This window comes from Vidua macroura, chromosome W (assembly GCF_024509145.1).
Source record: "Vidua macroura isolate BioBank_ID:100142 chromosome W, ASM2450914v1, whole genome shotgun sequence".
Lineage (NCBI taxonomy): Eukaryota > Metazoa > Chordata > Aves > Passeriformes > Viduidae > Vidua > Vidua macroura.
Window position 1 is genome coordinate 6,321,422 of NC_071610.1, and position 18,013 is coordinate 6,339,434.

The window sequence follows — 18,013 nt, forward strand, 5'->3', positions numbered from 1 at the left end:
AGTGCCAGCGCATTTCCGGGCTCCGGTGCCTTTTCGTGCAGCTCCGGCCCCGTCCCTCCCCCTCCCTTCGGGGGTGGTGCCGTTCCCGCCCCCTGGGCTTGCCCTGCCGCCCGCAGGGGGAGGTCTCTCCCTTAAATGGTAGCAGCGCTGAGCATGGCTCCCGATTGGGCATGCGCTCTCCGCCACCCCTCTCCTCCTCTTTTCCTCGCGGATGCGCACTAGCTGGGCTCTTCCCGCCGGGAGCCTGTGCGCCCCGCCCATCTCCCTGGTCGTCAGCGCCATGTTCGGCTGGGTATGGCGGCGGCGCCGTCAGCGTCTCCGCGTCTCTGGCTTCCCTAGCCAATTCCTCCCAAACGGACTGCGCGCGCTGCCGCGCCCCCGGCGCCGAGTCGCCGATTCGCGGTGAAGGGATGGACGGGGGGTTCGCGAGTTTTTCGGGAAGCCCCGCGGGGGGGGTTGGGCTCGGGCTCGGGGAGGGGGGGGACGCGCCCGATCCCTCCGGGTCCCCACTCCTGGGTACCTCGCTATCGGGGGCGGTTTGCGTTGCCGCTCCTACCCCCAGTTTGGGTGTTGCTAATAAACATGCGCTCGCCGCGCTCCATGTTTCCTGCTCCTCTAGCGCCTCGCGCAGGGCCCGCTCGACCTTTCCCCAAGCCTTGAGGGTTTTCCTGCTGCCTGAGGTTTTTGTTTCCTCGGCTAATGCGGCCGTGCATCTCCCCCACACCTCCGGGTGTAATATTTCCACGGGACGTTCAATCGTCCCAAGCTCTAGGAGTCTCGCAATAGCGAGGTAAAAATCCTTGAGCTTGCATTTAATTCCCACTGCTTATAAATTGAACTCACGACCTTTGCGATGGCCTCCATGTCGATCGCTGGTCCGGGGACGTCTCCCCCGCCTAGAATCGGCTTGGCCGTTCTGGCCGCTGTCTCTCGTCCAGAAGATTCCCGCTACCCTAGGGTTTCGGCACCATATGTCGCCGTCTGATGAGAAGGCGGGCGACCTGGTTTCAAGACACAGCACAGCGACCCGGCCTCGCCCAGGTCACTCGGGCCACAGACATGCACAGACACCAATGTGGTGGATGGTCAAATGGCGTTTATTATCTCATCTCGTGGGGTTAAATAGTCAAGGGGGCTTCACTACGTCAAAAGGGGATGGTGGGTCTGGCTAGGGTTAGTAAGGAGTGGAAAACTACTGAGTTTAGGAGGGGCTGCATGCTTTAGGGGTGATTGATTATCTATAGCAGGAAGAAGGGGGGAAGGGTCTAGCTTTCCGTCACATCCCGAGATTTTCCGTTCGCCTGTCCCTATCTACCACAGATTCTCGGGATTGTATGGTTGTGTTTGTAGAGATTTTAGGAACTTGTTTGCAACAAGTGTAGCATTTTACGCAGAAAAACTACAGTATGGTGATTTATGTTTAACTGTGGTAGAATGAATTAAAGGAATTCCAGGAATTCCCCTCCCACAGCAACTTAAGCCCTGACTCGTGAATTTGAGATACAGGGGGTGGAGGAGGTCTGTGTTTGTGGGCATATCAGAGTTTTTACTGTAAGAAGCACAGCCTTTTGCAAGGCAGCAAAGTGAGTGTCAGTGGAAACAATGCTTTAATTGAAGATGAAATTGTGCAAGAAGAGAACTGGAAAAGACTGAGATTTTGTAAAGCAGAGTTTAGGTGGAGGAGACCAAGACAAACACTTTGTCATTTGTGTTATTCTAAGGAAACAAAGGCTACTCAGAGAGCTATAAAGATTTTAGTAGCAACCGGTCACGAGAAGCAAAGAAGTAATAGGGTGTTTTAATTATTAGAAAAGAGAGTTTCAAGTAATTTAAGAAACCCAGCAGAAATAATTAAAGTGGAGTGTGCTCAGCCTATTTTTTTATACCCCAAGACTTTGAATTAAAGCAAAGAGTTGGGATGGAGTAGAAAGATAGAAACTAAGAAAGAATTTTTAGTAGACACGGGGGCAACATGCTCAGTGTTAAATAAAGCCTCGATGCCTATAACAAATAATTATGTTATGGTAAGGGGGCAACTGGCCAATCTGAAAAAGCATACTTTGCAAACCATCAAAATATTAATAAGTTTTTATATATGTCCAATTCGCCAAAGGCACTTTTAAGGAGAGACTTATTAGAGCAGTTACAAGCAACCATTACATTCAAAAATAGGGAGGTTACTCTAAAAGTAAATGATCAAAAGTACATAAAGGTGTTAAGTTTAACATTAACAGCCATTGAAATTAAGGAAGAAATTAGTGAAGAGATATTAAGTCAAGTATTTCCCAGGGTATAAGCCTCTGATGTACCAGGGAGGGCTAAAAATGCCCCCCCCCCCATAGTAATTAAGCTTAAGGAAGGGATACAACCAGTGAGAATTAAACAGTACCCTCTAAAAAAAAGAAGACAGAAAAAGAATCAACATAATAATTTAAAATTTCCTGTGGTTAGAGTTATTAAAAGAATTCCAATCTAATTTCAATACTCCCATTTTACCCGTTCAGAAACCTGATGGGTCGTATTAGATAGTACAGGATTTGAAGGCTGTCAATAAGATAACAGAGGATTTAAATCCTGTAGTAGCAAATCCATACACTTTACTAACTTGTTTAACACCTGAGCTAACCTGGTTTACCGTTTTAGATCTGAAAGATGCCTTCTTTTGTCTCCCTATCCATGAAACCAGCCGGAAAATTTTTACATTCCAATGAGAAAGCCTAAAACTGGGCACAAAACCCAACTCACATGGGCCATGTTGCCTCAGGGCTTCAAAAATTCCCCCACTCTGTTTGGGGAACAACTCGCAAAAGATCTAGAGTCCTGGGAAGCTCCACAGGAAGAAGGAAGGCTATTACAGTACATAGATGATCTTCTAATAGCCACTCAAATGAGAGAAGCATGTGTGGCCTGGACGGTAAGCCTTTTAAATTTCCTAGGGCTCAAGGATACAGAGTATCAAAGAAAAAGACACAAGAAGTAAAACAGAAAGTAATCTACCTAGGGTACAAAGTCAGTTCTGGGCAACAGACTTTAAGGCAAGCTCGCAAAAAAGCAATATACGAAACCCCGAAACCCCAGACAATAAAAGAACTCCGAGCCTTCTTAAGCATAGCAAAATAGTGCCGGCTGTAGATTTAGAATACAGACCCTTACCAACAGGCACCTCTGCGCAGAAGACCAAGATAATTACACTGACCCATGCTTTAGAAATGGCAAACGGAAAGAGAATAAACATCTATACAGACTTGAGGTATGCATTCAGAGTTGTACACACACATAGAGCCATCTGGAGAGAGAGGAGACTGCTAACCTCACAAAGAAAAAACATCAAACATGTGCAAAAGATAATCTGGCTGCTGAAAACAGTTCAGCTGCCTAAAAAAGTAGCAATTATACATATTAAGACACACCAGAGAGTGAGCTCAGAATTAGAGAAAAGAAATTAACTGGCAGATAGAGAGGCAAAGGAAACAGTAAAAAGTGAGGTAATTATTAAAAGGGCTCTAATTCCAGACAGACAAATTTCCCTTGAAGGTAAGACAGAATATAATAAGAAAGACAGAAAACTAATTGAGGATCAAAAAGAAACATACAACCAAGAGGGGTGGGCTACCATTGAAGGGAAGCTAGTAATCCCTTCCCATTTGTTGTAGTCATTAGTAAGGGAAGAGCACGAAAAAACACACTAGAGAATAGATGCCCTAAACACTTATTTAAATAAAAGAATAGTCGCCAAGAATTTATATGCCACTATTACTCAAGTGACCAGACAGTGTGATCTTTGCCTCCAGACTAACCCCAAAAATACCCCCAGACAAAAACTTAGTCAGATTGGGAGGAGCCATAGACCTGGACAGCAGTGGCAAATTGACTTTTCAGAACTCCCAAGGAAAGGGGGGTATCGGTATTTATTAGTATTGACAGATACATTTTCAGGGTGGCCAGAAGCGTTCCCCACCAGAACTGTCAAAGCTCGAAAAGTGACCAAGGTATTATTACAAGAAATAATACCACACTTCAGAGTTCCAGCCACAATATCCTCAGATAGAGGATCACATTTCATTTCCAGAATACTGCAACAGATTAGTAGCCACCTGGGCATAGATTGGGAACTTCATACTCCATACCACCCCCAATCAAGCAGCCAAGTGGAGAAAACTAATCATTTGATTAAGCAGCAAATTTTAAGACTGGGGCAGGAAGTTAATCTAGGCGGGACCTCTTGGCCTCTGTCCAATCGGACAGCCCCAGGTCTGAGGTGAAGTCCCAAAGGTCCTATGAGGTGTCTTTTGTACCAAATTAGGAGAGAACCTTCTGGGCTTTTTGACTTTTTAAGCAGACAGAATAATTTAGTCACTCGGTCAACAGGGGGCACATTCCTACATCTCACCCTTTCTATATACATAAGAAGGAAAGAGGAGAAAGGAGCAAGATCTGAAAAAGTCTCACCCCTGTTGACAATTTGTAGTTATGCTAGTGATTTTTTAATTCGGTTATAGTTTTTATAGCTTGTAAACGATTCTTCTATCTTAACTTTGGTGAGGTGTTTTTACAGGCAAGCCTTAAATTTCTTGCTATATATGATTTGAACATATAGAACTTCAAAGCATTTTTAACAAATGATTTGGAGGTAGATTAATAACTTTAACACAACAGCAGTAACTTACAGAACCTTTTCAGTGCAAAACTATTTTTTAAACAATTTTAAGTAGTGCAAACTTAGAAAACACAGTCTCTGCTTTAAGAAATATCTTCATGTTTGAATATAGTCAGCTGTTGTTCAGTTATTTGTGTGTTCTTCTTCTGGCATCTTCTGCTGCTCTTGGATCGGCTGTACCTGTTGTTTAACATTTTTGGCAGGGACACATCAGAGACCTGCATTTATAGAAATACATGCAAACCCCCTCCCCCAAGTCACAAGAGGATGGGGTCCTGAAATTTGTCCTGTCTCTGGATCTTTTATGAAGACTGGTGGCCTTTCCTTGAGTTTCGCTTGACTGGTATTACTAAAATATCTGAAAATTGGTGGTACCTGTTCCATGAAATAATTATTTAAGAAATTGAAAACATATATAGCTTTATTCAGCTTCTCTATGGTAGACAACATTTCTGTCCCTCCCTTTTGCCTTTCAAGGATCATTTTCAGTGATCTGTGTGCTCTTTCTACAATAGATTGGCCTGTGGAGGAATGTGGAATACCTGTGGTGTGTTTGATACCCCAGATTTTGAAAAACTCCTGCAGTTTGTTAGAAACGTAGACTGGCCCGTTGTCTGTTTTAACTTCTTGAGGAATGCCCAGGGATGAAAATGCTTGTAAGAAATGATGAATTACATCTCTACTCTTCTCTTTGATTTGCTGAAGCAAAAATTGGTCCTGAGAATGTATCTATTGATAAGTGTATATGTTTAAACCGTGCGAATGACTGATATTGAGTTATGTCAGTTTGCCATATCTGCAGGCTATTTAGACCTCGAGGGTTTACCCCTGTTGCTATTGCTGGTATGGCTAATTTTTGGCAATCTAGACATGATTGGACAATCACTTTAGCCTGATTCTGAGAGATGTTAAACATTCTTACTAAGGCAGGTGCATTTTGATGATAGAAGACATGGCTCATTCTGGCTTGTTCGATGACATTGGGAAGTGTATTCTGTATTGACATGGCTAAAAAATCAGCCATGGCATTGCCTTCTGCTAGGAAACCTGGGAGCGCAGAATGTGAACGAATGTGTATTACAAAGTAAGGTTCCTGTCGAATAGAAAGAAGGAAGATTAATTTCTTAAGCAAACCGTATAATTGGTCATTGGAAACCTCTTTTAACAGAGACTCTTCTGCTCTCTCCACTACACCTGCAACATAGAATGAATCAGTTACTAAATTAAAAGGAAATGTGAACTTACCATCTACTTCTTCAGTATCTGATTCCCATTTTTTGGTCTCTGGATTTTGCCAAGCAATCACAGATTTTTTGGACTTCCCTGAACCGTCTGTAAAAAATGTGATTGCATCTAGGGGTGCATGACTTCTTAAGGGCTTGTGAATTAATTTTAGAGATGAATTTAGTAGCTCATGTTTGCGACAATTGACTGATATTTTCCCTGTAAAATTTTCTAGGGCAAATTGCATAACCTCTGAATTTTGAATTAACCATTCCAAATAGATGGATGTGACAGGCAGAAAGATTTCTGCAAAATCCTTTCCTGAAAGGGAAAACATTCGGAATCTAGCCTTTATAATCAATTGTGATATAATTTCAGGGCAAGTTGTTATAGTTTTACCCAGCTGATGAGATAGGAAAACCTGTTCTAAGATTATTAGGTGGTCCTTCTTCTCTAGATTCCACTGGAATATTAGACCATGAAGCTGTGGACTCTCCCCTAAAACTGCAAACAAAAAGACAATTTAGGATTATATTGGTGAGCCTGGTGTGATTGGATAGCTCGCATCACTTTATCTAAAGCATTTTGGGCTTCTTTGTTGAATTCTTGTGGTGAGTTTAAAGCTGTGTCTCCCTTCAGTAGATCAGACAGAGGAGCTAAGTCCTGGTTTGAGATGCCTAACAGTGGATGAAGCCAGTTCAGAGTCCCTACCAGCTGCTGTACTTCATTCAGTCATTTTGGATTTCTCTTTAGTTGGAGTGGTTGCAGAGTTACAGTTTGTTCTGTGATTCTGTGTCCTAAATATTTCCAGGGAGGAAGTTTCTGTATCTTTTCCTTGGCTATTGTGAATCCTGCTTTCTGCACTGCTGAGATGACTTGATCTGCTGTCTCCTGCATTGATGCTTGGTCCTTTGCTGCTACCAAAATATCGTCTATATAATGCAAGATGAGGGAATTTGGGTATTGTACACGAACCGAGGAAAGTATTTTTGCTACATACCACTGGCATATTGTCAGGGAGTTTCACATTCCTTGGGGAAGCACAAGCCAATGGTATCTTTTTAAAGGGGCTTGCTGATTTATTGATGGGATGGAAAAGGCAAATCGTGGCACGTCATCTCGATGCAAACGAATATTGAAAAAACAGTCTTTTAAATCAACAACAGTTAACTTCCAATCCTTTGGAATCATAATGGGAGAAGGTAAACCTGATTGTAAAGAATCCATTTCTTGAATCACTTCATTAACCTTTCTGAGATCCTGCAATAATCTCCACTTCCCACTGTTTGGCTTTTTAACTATGAAAACTGCAGTATTCCAGGGGCTGGTAGTTGGAATTAGGTGACCTTTATTTAACTGTTCTTGTAAGTTTCTTTTCTGGTAAGGACCATTGGCTGACCTAGACAGGTGTATTGGATGTCCATGTGAGTTTTAGAGTGTTATGTTCATCAACATCCCTTGTTAAAAATTAGTTTCTATTCTCAGACCCCATAGGGAGAGAATGTATCTTCCCCAAAGAACTATATCAGCTCCTACTATAAATGGTTTTGTGGTGGCAACATGACCTTCGGGTCCCTCAAATGTGACAGAGTGTAAGCTACGGAATCTTTCACGGTGACTACCAATACTTGCCAGTTGGTCCAGCGTGGGTACGATGGTCCAGTCCTGTGGCCATTTTGATTTCGATATCAGAGTGACATCAGCTCCAGTATCTATCAAGCCAACGAGGGTGATGGTTTTCCCAAGATGCTTCAGGACACAGGTGAGTTGAGGCCACCTGCGGCTGATGTGCCTGGTCCAAGCGATGAGGGATGTGTTGCTCTGTGACTCTGGTAGGAGAAAAGCTTTTGCTATGGTTAGTCCTTTAGGGATAAAACATGGAGGGTCTGGACATAAAGCTAATACGGTGATTTCCTGTGAACAGGTAGCAGATAACACAGTTGGAATGATATAGAAACCTTCTGCATGAGCTCTGTTCACTCCCACTATTAAGAACTGACGTGGCTGTGGTTCAGGTCCCAGCTGTCCTGTGGATATTGTGTGAGCAATGGCATTTGTTAGCATTACTGGCTGGGCTGTAGACAGCTCCAATCTGGTGCCTGGGGACATTGTGCTTGGTAGTCCTGCAAAGATTTGCTGCAATTCCGTACTTGGTGGCCTGTGGTGGTTTCTGGCCCGTGGTACAGCAGTTCTTGTGTCATCGCACGACACTGTACCGTGCTCAGCTGCAAGTTTCCTGGCAGATGACATGGACAACCCTGTGCTGGGCGGAAATTGTTAGTATTTTGAAAGGGACCTCTGTATCCACTGTTTTTTGGAGGTGGCCTCCTTCATAGTTTTGGACATTATCTTTTAAAGTGCCCTTCTTGGCCACAAGAATAACATGTATCTTTTGGAATTTGTTGGTTTTCAATTACCCCCTTAAATGCTGTTAGAGCTTCTGCTAGGGTTTGTGCTTGAATTTCTACAGCTTTTTCCTGCTGCGTTAGGGTGTTTTCCTGTGCAGTTGTGATGGTATTAGCTAGCACTTCAGCCTGCATGGCTGCTGCATGTTCAGGGGTGCCCAGGCAATTGCAAGTGTCCACTAGCTGTGTTAGGGTGGGCTCAGGGTCTTTTGGCAATGCGCGTAATATTTTCCTGCAGCTTGGATTTTCATTAGAGATTGCAAGCCGTTTTAATAGCTCTTGTCTGGCACGATCTATGAGAATTTGCTTATCCAATGCCAATTTTAAACGGTCCAGAAACTTAATGTACGGCTCATCCATCCCTTGTTTAATTTCTGTGAAGTCTAATTCAGGTTTATTTCAGTCAGGCACCTGAAGCAAGGCAGCCCTTGCTGCTTCCTTAATATCCTGAAGGATTGGTCTATTGAGAGTCCTTACCTGTCTTTGTGGATCTATGTAGGCTCCTTCCCCAGCAAGCTGATCTAGAGTTATATTTGCAGTGGCTGGAGTTCTTGCATAACCTCTTAAAAGGTAATTTAGTAAATGCTTCCATGCCAGCTCCCACAGAGAATACTCTGTTGGAGACAGCAAAGATGTACAAAGCTGTCTTAGGCCATGAGGGGTGAATACATTGGCTGAAAAGGTGGCTTGTAGTAAACCTTGGAAATATGCAGACTCTCTTCCATATTATCTCTAAGCCTTACAAATTTCCTTGATCTCTGCAAAGCTTATTTGTTCCCATTGTGGTCCTCCGCCCCCAGCATTATATCAGACTGGGAACACTGTTAATTTGGAGGCAATCTCCCATTCTCCGTGCTGTACTGCATCCCTTCTTATCCTCTGCCAGGTATCTGTGCCTCCTGATGTACAAAACTCGTCTTCAGATTCTGGGGGGCTACCTTGGGGGGTGTGGAAATATCTCTTTTTCGGGACAGGCGTTCCTCCCGATATGGGTGCTGCCATTTTGGATGGGGTGACTTCCAGGAGGTCACATCTGTTTTTCCAGAACACGCTTTAAAGTGCCATGAGCGCGTTCAACAATGGCTTGACCTGTTGATGAATGCAGAATACCAAATTTGTGTGAGACTCCCCACAAGCGTAAAAACTGATGCGTCTTCTGTGAGACATAGGCAGGGCCATTGTCAGTTTTCACACTCCAAGATATTCCCAAAACTGCAAAAGCCATCCTCCAATGGGCAATCATGTCGCACCCCTACTCCCCTGTGTGAGCAGATGCCCACATGGCGGAGGAAAAGGTGTCAATAGACACATGCACATACTGGAGTCAACCAAACTCGGCAATGTGAGTAATATCTGTTTGCCAAAGCTGCAAGGCCTTTAGGCCTCTGGGGTTCACCCCCACCAGTAAAGGTGCAGCAAACCCATGACAGTCAGCGCAAGAGCTGACAATGTCATGAGCTTCAGTGGAGGTCAAATCGAATTGCTTTTGCAAAGTATGTGCGCTTTGGTAAAAAAAATCGTGCGACGCTTTGGCCTGTGCAGTCCTGTCAGGCTGAGGTGCCACCCATGCAGGGTTAGCCAACCTGTCAGCCCTGGCGTTACCTTCTGCTATGAAACCTGGTAAAGTGGTGTGACTCTGAATGTGCAGGATGTAATATGGATGGACCCGGGTTTGAATTGCGCACCACAAGGCTCTCAACAATTGGAACAAAGATGCATTGTTGACCTCTTTCAGCAGTGAGCAATACAACCGCTTAGTTATGTCTGCGACATAAGCAGAGTCAGTGACCAAATTCAAAGGCACCTGAGAAAATTTCTGAAATGCCATAGCAACAGCTTTCAGCTCAACCAATTGGGCTGAGCTGGACATGTGGCCTTCTAGCACTTGCCATCCAGACTCATCCTTCCAGGTCACAATGGCCTTTCCCGTTTTTCCCGAACCATCGGTGAAGATGGTGGGTCCCCGCACTGGCACTCGACTGTTTTTCGGTCGTAAGGACAGACTGGTAATTTTTGCTAGTTGCAGCAATTTGTGACTGGGCAGATGGTAAACAATTTGCCCGAAAAAGTTTTGCAGCATGCTTTGCAAAAGAACACTGTTAATGAAACACCATTCAAAAGTGTCCCGCTCCACTGGAAGAACGATCCTCGTGGGATCAGCTGCCATCAACTGCAAACACCGATGATGGCATTTGATTATCAACTGGGCAACCAAATCAAGCAGCAAGGATGCTGTCTTGTTGGGTTGATGGGGCAAAAAGACCCACTCCAAAATGTGCAAAGGATCAGGCCATTTGCCATTCCATTGGCCAATGACACCTGTGGGATGGTTGTCTGGATAGGTAATAAAGACAGTGATATCAATGGAAGGATCTACTCAATAAACCTGACGAGCAGAAAGAGCCTGTTGGACCTCCTCCAGCACTTGTCGCGCTTCAGGAGTCAATTTCCGAGGTGAATTCAGATCCGGGTCCCCCTTTATAAGGTTGAACAGCGGGGACATCTGCGCTGTGGTCAGTCCCAGATAGGGACGTAACCAACTGACGACCCCAAGCAATTTCTGGGCATCATTCAGGGTCGCAATAGACTTTGCAAATTGCACCTCTTGATGTTGAATAGTTTGCTCAAGAATCTTGACCCCCAAATATTTCCAAGGAGGATGGCTTTGAACCTTTTCTGGAGCCACTTGCAGTCCATAAGAATGCAAGGCGGCGAACAACTGAGGCTGTACCCTCAGCAATTCTTCCTGAGTGGGTGCCGCCACCAGGATGTCATCCATGTAATGATAACAATACACGTCAGAGAACTGCTCGCGAACTCCGGACAAGGCCCGAGCCACATACCATTAACAGATAGTCGGACTGTTCTTGCAGCCCTGTGGCAAAACTTTCCATTGATATGTCTGCACAGATTCAGCATTGTTGACGGAAAGCACAGTAAAGGCAAACTTCTGCTTGTCATCAGGATGCAAAGGGATTGTAAAAAAACAATCCTTTAAATCAATGATCAAGATTTCCCATCCCACGGGGAGCATGGTAGGTGAGGGCATACCAGGCTGCAATGCCCCCATACTCTCCATAACTGCATTAACTCTCCAGAGGTCCTGTAACAGCCTCCACTTCCCCAACTTTTTCTTGATCACAAAAACAGGAGTGTTCCAGGGACTGGTAGAAGGTTCAATGTGTCCCTGCCGAAGCTGGTCCTGAACTAAATCACAAAGGGCAACTAACTTATCACTTGGTAGGGGCCACTGGTTCTCCCAGACAGGTCTGGTCACTAGCCACTGTAAAGGCAGCGTAGGATATTCTGCACCCTTCAGCGCAGTGACCCCTATCAAAAATCCGTCCCGATCCATACCCCCCAGGCTGCCAACACATCCCGACCCCAGAGAGTGACCGGAGCTGCAGTAACATAGGGCTGAACCTTAGCTGTCTGCCCTTCTGTGTTTTTGATCAACACAGCCTGCTGGCTTATAAAGGTCTGCACTGCACCCCCCCAACCCTTCAATGGCTGCTCCCACAGAGTCCAGAGGCCACTTAGGAGGCCACGCAGAGGAGGAGATGACTGTCACGTCGGCTCCGGTGTCGATCAAACCTTGCAGCTGAATCCGAGGCGGGCTGGCACCTGGTAAAATCATGGAGCACATCATTTGTGGACGGTCGGCAGAAATGACCGCGGACCAGAAGACTTGCGGCAGTCCCGTGGATCCAAAACCACCATCTCCATGTGTCCATTAGTCTGCCATAGGAACACATGACTTGAAAGGCACAAGTTGAGCAATGCGGGTCCCTGTCGGAATAACGACGGGGTGGAGGGTGTGGAAACCATGGCACAAATTTGGCCTGTAAAATCAGAGTCAATGACACCCGGGTGCACAAAGATTCCCAGAAGGGTAGTACTAGATCGTCCTACTAGCAATGCACTCAACCCATGGCCTAAAGGCCCGAATGCATTCAGAGGAACCTTATGCACATTACTAGAATCTAAGATGACTGCTGCTGCAGTGTGTACATCCACCCCGGCAAAGCCACAGGTGCTTGCACTGAGCTGGCTGAGACACCCTGTGCTGGGGGATCACTTGTGTCAATGCACAGTTCCCCTGTGCACTTTTTCCCCCGTTTCCCAAACCTGTCAAACGTTTGCTGTTGGCATGGTAGGTAGACTTGCATTTGTTTGCAAAATGACCTGGCTTTCCACACCTGGAGCATAAGAAATTAGAATCTGCCCCTTTTCTTATTTTCATCCCCTGTACCTGCTTGCCTTTCTTTTTCCCCTTCTTGTGCTGACCAGTCCCTGAGGACAGCAGGCCTGCCTGCAAGGTTGCTGCCAGAGCAGACATTTTATGGTCCACCGTACCAACCTTTGAACAAGCTTCGACCATGTCTGTCAACGATGGGTCACCTGGCAACGCATTTATGATTTTTCTGCAGTCATCCTTTGTGTTGTCCCTTGCAAAAGTTTTGTATAAAACCTGCCTCAAATTGTCATCCTCAATCTGGTTCTCCAAAGCGGACGCAAGCCTTTCAACAAATGGCAAAAACAATTCTTTGGCTCCCTGAATTATTTTCACATATCATGGCCTGGGAGCGGCTGTCTCCATGGTTTTCAGCAATGCCGCAAAGCCTACCTTCTGGCCCTGCTCAAGTATGAGAGGGTCCCAGGTAGCCTGAAGATCAGGATTAGAAAAGGTATTTTGTCCCATGAGCACATCCACCCCCACATAGGATCTAGGATCCATCTGAGGGTAATGCTCATTTTCAGCTGCGACCCTTTCGGCCAGTTTTCTCCAATTGTTCATAAAAACGTCAGACTGCATGGGTTGGAACAACACAGAGGCCAGATGTTTGATATCATAGGGAGCAAGCAGGTCAGTGTTTATCACTCTGAGGACCTGCAACAGTGGAACAGAGCCCAGCCCATATTTTGCTACCTTATCTTGCAAATCTTGCACAGCCCGCCAGGCCATAACATCGTGCCTGTCCTGTTGCCCCGAATTCAGGACTGCTTTGCGCATGGGAAAGGCCTGAAGTGTACGTTGAGGTGAAGCATCATCACCCCGATCCCCCTGTACCACTTCCCTAGAGGCTAGAGGGACCAGCTGACCGCTAACTAATGTCTCCTCTTCCTGGATCGGTGGGTTCAAGACCGCACCACCAGGCTTGCCCACCCGGTCTATCAAATCCCAATCACAAGCTTCCAAAGCCCGTTCTCTGACTGCTTCCCAAAAACGGCGGGGATTTATCGGCTGCACAGACACCTGACAGGGAGGCAGCGTCCACAGATCCCTCTGAAACGCCAGTCACCCCTGTCGGTGCCGGCATTCCGACATTCAGTCACGCCCCCATCACAGAGTTGAGCATCGCTGATCATCGCTGTCACTGCCTGCCTCCTGGGATGGGGGCGAGCGGGACAGTCTGCTATCCGCAGGGGAAAGCAGGCTGGTGGGAGGCACCGAGGCAGGAGAAGTGGCTGTTGACCGCGAAACATAAGAACTAGGCACAGCCTCCGAGCCCACAGCTCCCGGGATGGGGGGGGCAGTTGCCGGTGATGGGGCGGGAACTGGAGCCGTGACCAGCGGCTCGGTGGATCCTCCCATCGCAGGCAGCGGCACGAAGGGACCAGCCGGAGCCTGCGACACAGCAGATGGAGCAGGCGCCGAAGCTGCAGTCATTGGAGGCACAAACGGTGCGGGCTGCTGGAATGCAGCAGGCAGTACGGGCACTGAAGCTGCAGCGGGCGGAGCGAGAGACAGAGCTGCTGCTGCTGCTGGAGCGGTGGGCGGGGCGCTGAACCCCGCCGTCGGCAGGGGCGGTGCCATGGCAGGCGGGGCGGGGAAGGCAGCCACCGCCCCTGGCGCGGAAGCCAGTCCCACAGAGGGCAGGGCGAAGAACAACATGGAGGCCCCACCCAAGACGTGCTGCTGCACGGTAGAGGGCGGCACAGCAGGCGCTGGCACCGCAAAGGACATCCAGTCAGCCGGTCCGCATGGCGCGCAGGGGGGCGGAACAGGAGGCAGTTACTCCTGTCCCGTCGGCAAAGCCGGAGCCCCCGCGGGTGGCGGGGGGCGTGCCAGGATTTGGGTCAAAGGCTCCATTGCCGGTCCCGGCAGTACAGGGGGGCGGGATCCGTACATATGCGCAGCCTCCATAGTCGATAGCGAAGGAGCCGGGGGGGCAGCAGCCTCCACTGCATCACGGGCCGTGGGCAGCGCCGGCTCTCCCCCAAGTGCAATCCGGAGAGGGGGGGCAGCAGTGGCTGAAGCAGTGAAGCCGCCTGCTCAACAAATGGGCGGTCTTCAGTCTGCCGCGGCGAAGACGGAAAAACCGTGGCAGGCTTCAGAGTCGCGGGCCGTGGCGGCTCCTGCCGGGCCGGGGTCGCCCCGTGCAACCCCTGCAATGTCGGGTGTGCCGAAACCGATAGTTGTAACAAAGTCACCCCGGCTGCCTCCTGAAAGGCGGATGACATCACCGGCGCTGCGCTCAAGGCGGGGTGAGTCTGCCCAGCCGACCGTGGTGCGGCCAGCTGTGCGGCCAGCGGCCGATCAGTCAGCAAAGGATATTTCGGCTGAACGTAGTCATGGGGATGGGGATACTTGGGCTTAATGTAAGTTCCCGATGACATATAAGGTCCGCGGGGCGTCCCGGTGTCTCTCGCGGCCCTGCGCTGCGCCGGGGCGAGGCTGGGCACCGCCCTGCCTGCCTCTTGCCCGCTGAATCCCGAGATGCCGCTATATACCGACACGGCATCTTCGCTTCCCAAAGGTTCCCAGTTGGAATCGCTGCCTCTCGGGGTCTCGCCCCGTAGGGCCGTGTAGATGCGCCCCCAGACTGTGAACAGTGAGGACGCTATTGCGTCCCCCTTGTTCGACTCCGTCATGAGGCAACGACCCAATTCGCGCCAAACTCTCCGATCCAAGGCGCGTCTGAGATCCACAGAAAATCCATAGTCCCAAGCCCAACCCAAGAGTCCAATGAGCTCGGCATCGGACACTGGGACCTCCAGCTGAGGGATATAACCCTGCCAGGAGGACAGAACCAGCCGTTTAGCTGTAGAAATTTGGTTCCCCATTTTCAAGGAAACCCTCCCTTAGCAAACATCCACTTCAAGAGACAGAGTCTGCTATTTCAGGGAAAACCCGTCCCGCTCAGTTCTCAGCTTCTAAGAGCTGACCCGCGGTCCAAACAGGACCAAGTCTTCTCCGGAAGAGGGCAAGTGTGTCCGACCAGAGCCTCCAGGCTGCTGGCGTTCAGCCTCGGCTGCGAAGTCCCCCCGACAAAAGCAGGGTCTCGGCTCTTCAGCCCAGGCTGCAGTACCAGATGGGATCACCAGATGTCACTGTTGAGGCAGGGACGGGAATGAAGGGACTCCAGAAGGCAAAGAATTATCTTTATTCAAAAGCACCTCTCTCTTTTATAGAGAATATCGTGAACATTAATTTCATTGGTCTTAAAGTAAAAACATTTCACCTGATTGGCACACTTGGACTTAGGTCAGTGTGGTAGAATATATCTATAAACAATATGAACAGAAAACAAGATAATAGATTGTTTACATTCCTCCCAGACTTTTTCCCAGGCTTAGCCTGGCAGACATCTTTTTCTTTTTCTCTCTGACTGAACTGAGAATATCCACATCCTCCCACATTCCTTTTGCCACTCTGGATGATTTCTTAGGGTGAAAAACAAGTCAACATAAGGAACTTCATTCCACTTATTTTCCCTTCTACAAAACAACATTAATTGCAACAGGGTATTATACTGTAAGGTTCCATCCTTAGGCCACTTCTTTTGATCTTCCAGCATGTAAAGTGGCTACCACTAATTACAGAATTGTAAGTTTTTCGCGCATGAGGAGAATACCCCAAATTTGTTTCCAGTCTTTCAAGATACATCCCAGTGGTGACACCTGTGATACCCCTTTTGAGGTTTTGTTTCCCATTATAACAAATTACTGTTTAGGAGCTCCTTAGAAGGGACTCTAACCCTTTCCTTTTCTCACCTTAGGTACCTTTAAACCAAACCCTGTGTAGCTTTTGCTGTGCCTTATAGGTAGGTTAACAGTTAACACCTTTAGAGTAAAGAATGCCTTTTATTTTACCAGGGGTCTTACTACGATTTCTTTCAGACCAGGGATCGAAGGTTCTCCCCGAGAATCCCTCGGTGCTGGCTGGAAGTCCTGTGATCCCTCAGATCCATTGAAAATCAGGAGTCTGTCCCATCTGGGTCGCCAAAACCGTTACCAAAAATTTGGTAAAATAAGAAACCCCTTAACACCAATGTAGCAGTAAGAAGCAGGCATTCTTTATTTGGCCGGATGCACGGGGGGGGGGGGGGGGGGTAGCTCCTCCCAAAGCCGTGCATGCTGGGTACAGGAAAGTTTCTGTTTAGATAATGTATTTTGCATACATATTCACTGATTGTCCCAGACTAAACAAACATGTGATAATCATTTCCCTTAAATCATTAACATATTTCCCCTCTCCTTTACTCATGCATTCTTCTGTCCTTGGGGTCTCTCTGGTGGTCTCTGGTGGTCATAGACCCCAGTGTTCCAGGTGACATGGCTGAGTTGGCAGGACACTGAGGCTAGCGAACTTCCAGTTCTTCTTACACAATGGGCATTGCGCAGTTTCCGTAGGCCAGTAGTTTTGGAGAATAAGCATTGTGTTAGCTCACCAGGTGTAGGCCATTTATCATCTGGTAACACACCTATGAGGAAAAGAAAAGAATTAGTTGCCTAGCCAACAGTGAGAGTGCTCATCCTACCTCTTCCATCACGGTGCAGGCATGTCCTGTATCACACCAGGAAGCATGAAAGCCTCAGCAGTCCAACTGCTGTTGGATATACTTCAAAAGCTTTTTAGGTAAGCTGGTGTTCTATACTCTCCATCTTGGAGATTTGGTCTATACCATTTCCATAATTTAGCAGATTCTGACCAGATTGCCAAACAAAAGACAACAGCTCCTGGAAACAACAATTTGAAGGTGATAATGGTTGTATAATGGCCCTTTAGCTATTTTTGGCAACCTGTCCTGCCTACTTAGTGCTTGGCTTTGACTTAATGGCTCTGCTCCTAGCATAAATAATTCCTTAGCATGAGCTGTGATAGCCAAAAATTTAAGCGGGAATTTAATGAACAGTCACACACAGTAAAGAGAAAATCTTGTAGAGACTTTGAGGTTAGATTTTGAGGTGTACTACCTGAAATACTTGAGTTGCAAGCACAGAATCATGCTTTAACCTTGCATTGCACTGTCACCTGATGTTCGCGTCTGAGATGTAACATACGACAGACCTCCATTGCTCATCAGCCAAACAATGTGCTTTATTGTTCGGGGCTTGCTTTTATAGGCAATTCAAAAACTCCTGTCTCTAAACAGTCATTGGTCTAATCTCCACGCCTCCTAGACTCTGAACCAGTCAAATACTTGTACTTTAGGAGAGTTGTTACTGGTTGAAACCTCTGTCAGTCAGCCCAGAGTCTGGTTTATGGAACTGGGCTGGATTTCTTATTTATAACCGGATTAATGTTCAGTATGAATCAGCTTGTACTGCAACATTGCGCTGCTTGTGAAATACACTACTCTGAGATACCTAAAGCATCATGTAAAGCGTAAGGCTTTCTTTGTCCTGGTAGCCAAGTATTATATCATAAATGAGGCCTGAAAGCTTTATAAAAATTATCAAAATAGAATCTAGGCTGAAAGGCTAAGTACTGCATGCATTT

General features: G+C 47.1%; 1 protein-coding gene across 2 annotated transcripts in view; it reads left to right on the forward strand.

The window, feature by feature from the left end:
• Positions 1 to 18,013, forward strand: part of LOC128821385 (guanine nucleotide-binding protein G(q) subunit alpha) — a 239,715-nt gene that overhangs the window by 80,649 nt on the left and 141,053 nt on the right. The window contains exon 1 of one of the 2 annotated variants that reach the window (XM_054002372.1): positions 14,699 to 14,775. The exons of the other annotated variant lie outside the window; for it this stretch is intronic. Within the exon in view, the coding sequence (XP_053858347.1) occupies positions 14,745 to 14,775 (31 nt within the window). The 5' untranslated portion in view covers positions 14,699 to 14,744. Of the gene's footprint in view, positions 1 to 14,698; positions 14,776 to 18,013 lie in introns of those variants that run through there. 2 annotated transcript variants of the gene reach the window in all.